This window comes from Psammomys obesus, unplaced genomic scaffold, assembly GCF_907164565.1.
Source record: "Psammomys obesus unplaced genomic scaffold, mPsaObe1.curated_primary_1811, whole genome shotgun sequence".
In the NCBI taxonomy this organism is placed as follows: domain Eukaryota; kingdom Metazoa; phylum Chordata; class Mammalia; order Rodentia; family Muridae; genus Psammomys; species Psammomys obesus.
Window position 1 is genome coordinate 2,419,587 of NW_026596039.1, and position 9,122 is coordinate 2,428,708.

The 9,122-nt window shown below is 46.9% G+C and overlaps 1 protein-coding gene across 6 annotated transcripts in view; it reads right to left on the minus strand.

Moving 5' to 3' along the window:
* Positions 1 to 9,122, minus strand: part of Gramd1b (GRAM domain containing 1B) — a 134,803-nt gene that overhangs the window by 45,287 nt on the left and 80,394 nt on the right. The window contains exon 1 of one of the 6 annotated variants that reach the window (XM_055621795.1): positions 7,325 to 7,479. The exons of 4 other annotated variants lie outside the window; for them this stretch is intronic. Coding sequence is in view for 1 of the 2 variants with exons in the window: in XM_055621792.1 (XP_055477767.1) it covers positions 7,209 to 7,258 (50 nt within the window). In the remaining variant the exon portion in view is untranslated. Of the gene's footprint in view, positions 1 to 7,208; positions 7,480 to 9,122 lie in introns of those variants that run through there. One more of the 6 variants, XM_055621792.1, reaches the window with a different exon arrangement.

Below are 9,122 nucleotides of genomic sequence, written 5' to 3' on the forward strand. Positions count from 1 at the left end.
CCCTTGGGCTGGCTGGTCAGCTAGTCTAGAGCATTCCCAGTTCAGTGACAGACCTTATCTCAAAATTATAATAATAATAATAATAATAATATAATAATAATCATTATATTATTATTAAATAATAATATTATTCTTTAATATTATTATAAATAATAATTATTAAATAATAATATAATAATAATTATTATATTATTATTATTATATATGGAAAATGATCAAGGAAAACATCTGATATTGACCTCCAGACTCCATGTGTATCTGTACCTATGCACACAAACAGGTCCATGCATACAACCATATAATAAAATGGTAAAAGAACAATACAGGGAATGTTTTAAAATTGTTTCTCAAAAAAAAAATGTTATGAAGTAATTGAAAAGTGACACAGCCCATTAAACACTTGCTGCCACGTGACTGTCAGACCATCTAACCTTATTCCCACTGGGTACATACTTGCTGGAGAAGTCTTAGCAGTGACTTCGGTTGTTGATGAATTAACTGAACAATTGACACAAGGGCACGGTCCATGTAAATTCTTGGGCCAAAGAGAGAAAAGCAGAACATCAGTTACCCCGACACTGGCATTCATGGTCCAGAGAAGTGATGATGAAAGAGAGGGCTGGTCAGGGCAAAGGCCTTTTCATGCTCAAGCCAAGGAGAATGGCCCTTCTTCACAATGGCTGCAGCCTCCATCTACCCCAACCCCCACAGCCTGGCCTTCCTGCAGCTTGTTGAGCCCAGAGTTTGGAATTCAAACCAGGAACAGGCATGACAAACACTATTTTTCATTTCCATGGAGACCAGAGCCTGCAGTGGAACTGGGGCTCCATGCTTGAAATGCCAAAAGAGCCTGACCCACTTTTCCCCTCTTCCTAAAAAAAAAAGAAGTTCGTTTGGGTCCTTCCAGGGTACAGGAGAAGCCAGGACTGCTGCTATCTTTGTGGATAGTTCAAAGAGAAACAAATTGTAGTCACTATGGACAACACCAAGTATGCTACAGAGCCAGTCCGAAGTCAGACAGCCAGTCATAGTCACAGATTACACCCAATCACACTGCTTCCTTTTCCCACTTCCTGGAGAGAAAAATTCATCTCCTCCAAGGCATTTACTTAATGACCAACTACCTAGAAGGCATTGTGCTGTTTTCCCTATTTGACCTTGTATCTCTATCCCTGTTTTCCCAGCCTCCCTGGGCCATTCTCTTCCTCATACCCAAGTTTACCTCTGCCTGAGAGTTCCCACTTTCTGTTCTGTTTTCTTCTAAAATTTCACACATTGGTTCCTTTCTGAGTGTTACATCAAAAATTCAAGTGTTGCCTCTCTGCAGCACTTTTCTGAAGGACCAGCCACTCATTCAAAGCGGCCTTTCTCCCTCCCAGATTCATCACTCCATCACTCCTTTCTCTTTCCTAATCTTACAGGAGCTGAATGGTCACGCTTTCGTGGTTTCGCTTTTTATTACTATAACAGACACTGTTGGAGGTGGGGTCTTGTCTCTAGAGAAGCTCCCCAGTGCCTCTCTGGGAACAGCTGCCACATGCTGGGGTCACAGGCATGCACTGAAGGACTACAGAGCTATCCATTCTATCAGGTCCAGGCACTCTCTTAGACATACCTTTGTGAAATTGGCCAAGTCTGTCTTCCTTATAACTCCAGCTCTTAGTCTTTATTCTGACTTCTGAGTTGATAAAAACTGAAACATGACATCACTTCCAAACTCTTGGCTGGCCTTGTCATTTTGTCTAGACATCAGAGTATCTGGGTTTAAAATTATGAGCTCTTTGGTGGACCCAACAAATCTGTCTGTGAACATGTGTTCCTTGTCTGTGTTCCTTGTCTGCCTTACCTGAATAAGAGGTACAAGGGATAATACGGTTCTATATTGACTACTACTTTCACAAGGCAGAGAGTCTTAAAATTTGAGGCAGAAGGACATTGAAATCACAGGCAGAACCTGCTGGTGTGCTATAATCTCATCCCCCTGAAAGGGGTCTCAACAGAGCAAGTACTTAAGGACTGGTGTCCAGTTCTGCTGGGCTGGCTGTGTGATCTCTAACAGCCTAGTTTGGAAGAAGTCTTAGTGGTCACACTTTTACTCAATTTGGGAACTTGGCCTTCAAAAGTGGGAACCATAGCCTGGAGACCTTTGCATGGGAATTTCAACAACAGGCCAATGCAGGCAGGTACAAATGTCTCTTAAAAGGACTTCATCAATAATCATTTTTTTTCTCTCTCTCCCTCCCCACCTCCCACTGCTCTGAATTTGTCTTTAAAAATAAAACTAATCTCACTCAGTTAACATCACCAAGCAAGTACTCTCTAAGCACTTCTAACTGTACAAAATGAATTCACTCTCAGGGCCCCACTGGGCAATGAGTAGGTCATGGGTCTCTGTATCCATATACATTGAACGTGACAGTGGGCACAGAGTAGGGACTTAATAATTTTTAAATGTGGCTCTAGGGGGTCTCTGCCAAATCTAAGTTCAACTCTACCCAAAACATTTCAAAATCTACAAGGCTCAGGAGTACGGGACCTTGTCAAAGCAGATGCTAAGCTATCTCAGGAAGCCCCTTGGAAAAGATTTTCAGTCCACTGGGAGACCACCAGCTAGTCAAATAAGGCAAAGAGGAGTTCAACTGAATAGAATTTCCAGTGCCCCTCCCCCAGCCTCAGCAAAATCAGTGTAGCAAGCTTGGGCTTGCTGAAGCAAGGGTAGCTTAGGTTGGTAAAGTGCTCACAAGCATGAGAGCCCGGTTGTGATTTTGTTTCTGGGGAGGCAGAAGCAGGAGGATTTCTAGAGCTACATGGCTAGCTAAGCCTAACGGGTGAGTTTGAGGCCCGTGGAAGACCTTGGCTCATGGAGATAGTTGGCATCCTTGAGGATAAAACCAAAGAGGTTGCCTTCTGGATTCTACATGCACTCAAATGTACACATATTCAACCCATCCCATCCTATGCCATCCATCAATTGAAACATGGTCCATGTCTTGACCATGTCCACATCATGTCTTGACATGAAGAATACCATCTCTGACTAAATTTCCAATCTGAAGGATGAGACCAATGTGCAAATAACTAATGCCATGTTACAGGAACTACTTGGATTTAATGGAAACACCTCTCATCACCACAGGCCAAGGCAGCTAAGCTGAAGAACTACAGACCTGCACAGCAGAAATTAGGTGGCCCTTCTGACTCAGCCCCTTCCCCATGTCTAATTTCAAGGCAACACCCCCCACCCCAACTCTGAGCGTCAGCTTTAATTGTTAGAGGAAAATGAAGGTATGTTCTCTTCACCCCCACAAGGATGTGAGAGGAGGGTGGGAAAGAACACACTGGAAAGTGCCGAGAGCCTCGACATCTCTGGGACAGGACAGAAGGACTCAGATCTAAATTAGGCGAAGCGTGCAGAAACAAGATGCAGGCAGCCCGAGCCCACCATCAGCTCAGCATTGCTGCCTTCTCTGTGCTCAGGCTCACGTCCACACAGGTAGGAGAGCTTACCCCAGGACGACAGCAGATGAAAGACCCTATACGGGTGGGCAGCTGCACCAGCAGGTGGATGGGCACAGAAGAGCAGCATCCCGTGGCATTCGCCTTACAGCTTTCAACTCACTGCTATAGCCACCTGCTAATCCTTTGTTGACCTCTCAGGTTCAAACCTAGCTCCCATTTTTTTTCTATCCCTTGCTGTGAAAGTAAGAAGATCTGAGTATATATTCAAATATATAGAATACACATAAAAGGCCAGATGTAGATTGATGCACACATGCCTGTAAGCCTCCCCCCCCGCCCCTGCATTGGAGGCTGGACACAGGGTGAGCCCAGGAGATGGCCAGTCTAGCTCAACTGACCTAGCTTGAAACACTTCTGGTTCAGTGAGAGACCATGTCCCAAAAACATGAATAAATAAAATAAGAAAATTTTTAAAAAGTAAAATAAAAAAAAAAAAAAGAAAAAAATTAGGTGGTAGATGATAGAGGAAGACTCCCAAAATCTTCCTTTGGTCTCCCATGTATAATGTGCACCCTCCCACACACATACACAAACACATGCACATATAGACTTTCTAATAAAACCATAAAGCCATGGGCATTCAGAATAATGAGGACTGCTAGAGTAAAGAGTCCATCTGCCCAATTTAAAATACATTTAAGGTGTGGGGGGAAACCCCAGAGCTTTCTTGTGTGTTTGTTTGTGTGTTTGAGACAGGGCCTCACTATGTAGCCTCGGCTACTCACTGTGTAGACAGAGCCAGCCTCAAAGTCGTACAGATCTGCCTGCCTTTGCTTCCCAAGTGCTAGGATTAAAGGTGCATGCCTCCACACCCAGGATTCTTAAAAATACATTACAATTAATACCATTTTCCTCCTTCACAGCTATGGAAAACATGAGGTCACGTCCTGGACTGCAACTTCTTCACTCCCTACCTCCTTTATTGTAGGGAAATTTATTTCCTCAGACCTGCTCTCAGAAGTTAAAAAACAGTTTAAAAAATCTCTCTCTCTCCCTAACAATATTCCACATAAATTTTGTTTATGTGTGGCCTTGTATTTTGCAATGCTGAGGATCAAATTCAGAACCCAGCCCATTGGAGGCAGGCACTTTTCCACAGCTGCTTCCCCAGGCTCCAGTCCCTGTTCAGGTGGCCCTTATGAGTCAAGTGATGGAAGCCGTTATTTGGCATGCAAATCATTTCTCTTTTGAATAACTCGGATAAAGCTCCAACTATTTCCTGTAGCTTCCCACCAAAGTTCTTCCCCCAACCCAAGGAGCCATAATATAAATCTAATTTCTTTCCTGAGCAGTATTTTCATACAGCTCCTATGCCTCTCTACACATGCTGACCCCTCACAACAACACGACAGTGGGCGCCTCAGCCACTGGCTGGGCCACTTGTCCTCCGAATTGGAAAGCAATTGATCACAGCCCCAATACCCTGGTGAGCCCAGACATGGCTGTCATACCGAAGAAGTGGTCCCACAGGCTCAGATTAGAGCAGAATGATCACCTCCCTCCCGGCCCCCAATATGCTTTAGAAATCAGAGCGCAAACCTATTTTTGGAGCCATCTTCTGAATCAGGGAAATCTAGAATTAGTCATTTTCTCTTTTGGGCCTCTGGGTACTTGCTTTTACCTCATCGTTGCTAAGGGTTGGGGTGTCTACACGTGTTATATACTGATGTACCTCCCCACAAGGAGCACGCCCACTCACCACTTCCCCTCACTAGCAGGCCCTGAGTTCCGGTGCCACGATGAAGTCACCCACTTTTTTTTTTGGTTTCTCAAGACAGGTTTTCTCTGTGTATCCTTGGCTGCCCTGTAGACCAGGCTGGCTTCGAACTCACAGCGATCGCCTGCCTCTGCCTCCCTGAGTGCTGGGATAAAGGTGTGTGGCGTCACCCAGTCGTAATTCTCCCTTGCTGATAGGGTTATATCTCTAAGCTAGATGCAAAACCATGAACCTTAAATTCTTACCTGGATGAATTCATAGATTTTATATTTTTAAATAGGTTGTTTTTTTTTTTTTTCAACAAATTAAAACATTTTAGTAGCATGTTAAACTTTCAGGGGGTTCAGAGAAATGTGTCTGTTGTGAACACACCCATGCCCACCTACCCAGAGGGACTCCCACGGTCTGAGACAGACCTGGGTACCTAACAGAGACCACGGGGCCCACGAAGCCTAAATATTTACAGAAAGAGTTTATCAGCCTGCTCCAACTCTGCACAACTTATAAAAATTTTTTTCTGAGAGTTCTTTTTTTTTCTCTCCCGTGTCCACAGACAAGGGACATGGACTTGACAGGAATACTGCACCAGACTGGAAGAGCCGTGTGTTTGCTCTCTGTGGCAGCAGAAATTCTGAGGGCCAGTAGGGTGGGGAAGCGGAGAGGATGACAAAGTCCCTAGGGTTCCTTCTCTCCTCACCTGATACCATGTTTCAACTCACTCACAGTCTACCAAGTTATGCACACCAGTAGGTCCTCTACTCATCACCCACCAGCAAGCTCTTCAGGGGCTACTTCCTATTTGTGGCCTCCACACGGACACCGGCACTCTCCTGCCCCAGGAAGCACAGAACACTCCCATTTCTCTGTCTCTTCTTCCAAGGCTGGCTTTTCTCATGCTGCTCCCAGACTTCTCTAAGCTGGATAGTGCTACCCCACCCCCATCCAAGGTTAGCTGTCAGGAGAGTCAAGACGAGGCAAGGGCCAGAACAGTTTGCTAGCAGAGACTGCTTTCCCCATCCCTGGCTGAACTCTTTGAACTCTTAGCTGAGGCCAGAGGGAGATGAGTGAGTTCCTCGGCCCCCTTCCACCACTTCTCTGCATCAAGTAAATAACTCATAATACTGGGAGGTATGGGGGAGAGAGACCCCGGCCACTGGGTGTCTATTTTCTGAAAACATATGGCAGGTTTCTGAACCAAGTGCCAGCTAAGTCACAGGAAAAAAAGCAAGCACCTTTATTTCCGAATCGCAAGCTGCCTGCATCCGCTCTCGCCCTTTCCTTCTGTTGGCCAGATCCATATGCTGCTTGGCCCTCTCTCCCTTTGGGTTGAGCATTATCTGCCCCTATCTTCCTGGTCACTGCTCTTGTCACCTCCTACCCACAGGAAGTCAGTGTGTGGGGAACAGGAGCACATGGCCTGTCCAGCCTCCCCCAGCAGCCCCCAGCCACCTCTATGACGCACCAGTAATTCCATCTCGTGACCACCTATCTTAAGTCAGACAGCTCCTACTAAAACTTGCTGGTAAAGGGGACCCCATCAGTCACATCCCATTTTACCCAGGGCCACCCCTCAGGGCTGGACCACTGAACTCAGCCCAGGTGGTGCTCCTAGTGAGAGGAGGGAAGGATGGAGGAGAGGAGAAAAGGCAAGGAGGGGAAAGAATGTGGCATCTCTGCAGCATGATGTCACACTGGCTGCTTTCTTGATTCCCCGAAAAGAGAACAGAAGCAATCAACATGGACTCCAGATTTACTCTGCCTCAGAAGGTCTGTGTTCTTGGCAGCCCTGAGCAGCCAGCGTCCCACTCGAAGAAAAGCACACAACCAGACAGACAGACCAGTCCATGCTCCAGGCCCCCGGGGCCCCCACCCTACTGCAGGACATAACCGCCCACTTCCCAAAATTCTCACAAGGAAACAAAGATAGACTGACACACAACACACACAAGCGTCAGCACGAGGTAGCACTAACCTGGAAGCCATTAGGAACGTAGCAGAGTGCAGTGCAGAAAACTCATTCATTCATGCATTGGGCAGTGGGGGCGGGGACGGGGAGCAGGGGCCCTGAGGAGGTTGGAGGGCACTCACCTCCATGCCCATCCAAAAGCCCTGTGTCTACTGGGGAGGGGACTGGGAACACAGCTTACATAGGCTGGGGGTGCTCTCCTGTTCTGCTGTTTCGCACTGCTCTGGAATTTCAAGCATGGCACCCTTTTATTTTCTTTTCCCCCCACCTCCCTCTGTGGCTGTTATTTGGTGTGGCCATGCAGCGGTACAGAAGTCCCTTTGCGTTTCTCTCTCTCTCCTCTCTCCTTCCCTCCCTCCCTCTGCGACTCCCTCACAGACAGCTGTTCTAAGCTCAGGCACGCAGGCGCACAGGCGGCAGACACACACCCTCTTGAGCAGGAACACACACACACACACACACACACACACACACACACACAGCCTGCCGGTTTACATAATGCAACTCTTTGGTGCAGTCAGCTTGCCAGCTCTCAATTATTCATGCCAGCTCGGAGGGCAGAGCTACTGGGGCTGCAGGCGTTATTTCCTCTTCATCCTCAAATCTGACAAAACACAAGCTGATGCTCCTGGGAACCTCTGCTCCCTTTGCTGTCACCGATTACTTCCCAGGTGTTGCCTATTAGGTCAGCGTGTATCAAGGAGGTGACTCGAAATAAAAACACAGGTGCTGAGCTCCAAATAGAAGCTTGCATCCTTCATAGGATGACAGCTGCTCTCCCTGCCTGAGCCCCGGGAATAGGCAGAAGGAAGACAGCCCTGGAGACCAAAATGTGCACAAGAAAATGGCTGAGGACCTGTTCAGGACAGCACCTCGCTGTTTATGAGGCAACAGAAAAAGCAATGCTAGCAGGTCAGACTCTCACCAACAAAAGAGGAAAACCCACATTAAGCCCTTGCCTTCATGACAAGGTGGGGTCATCTGAGTTTTCAAATTCTAACGTCTGTCTGCTGTCCTCTTCCATCACTGTACTAACAAGTACCTTTCAACCCATTCACCATTTTCAAAGCACATATTCATACAAAGTCATTCAGTTCTCTATACAGCCACCTGACTAGGCTTATGTAGCCCATGTAACAGACGCTGAGTCCTAGAAAAGGGGAAGGTACTATGGCCAAGAAGTTGCTGTTTAAGTGAGAAATGTCCCTCAAAGGCTCATGTGTTTGAATACTTGATTCCCAGCTGTTGGCTGTTTTGGAAGAATAGAGAACCTTCTCGGCATGGGGCCTAGCTGGCAGACATAGGGCCACAGGGTTAAAAGTTATAGGCAGGCTCCAGTTTCGGCTTGAGATCTTTGCTTCCTGAGTCGACAAAAAATATGAACAGGCTATCATGTGCACTCACTGCCACGGAGCTGCCCACCATCATCTTGCCCAGCCACAGTGCACTGTCCCCCTTCCAACTTTGGGTCGGAATGAATCCTTCCTCCCTAAAGTTGCTTCATGTTACAGTTTCTGCCACAGTACAAGAAAGTACGTGGTGCAGAGGCTGAATTGGCGAGCCAGGTCACCTGATTCTGGCCTCACAACTATCAGCAACCCAGGTTAGTGTTCCATCTCTGCAACAAAATACCCGAAGTGGGCGACTTAAGAGAAGAGAGATTTTCTCTAGGTCTGTTTCTGAGGTTTTAATTTATGGTCGATGGTCCTATCTTGGCACAACAGGACAAAAGTGTGAAGAGTAAGAAACCTGTTCACTCATGGATGTCAGGATGCAAAGACAAAGGAAGTGGCTGGGATCCTGAAATTGCCTTCCATGATCATACTTTCTCAACAAGGCCCCACCTCCCAAAACCTCCCCACCTACCCCAAAGTACCACAGGTTGGCCATTCCTCCATTGTGGGGGCTTTGGGGGGGGGG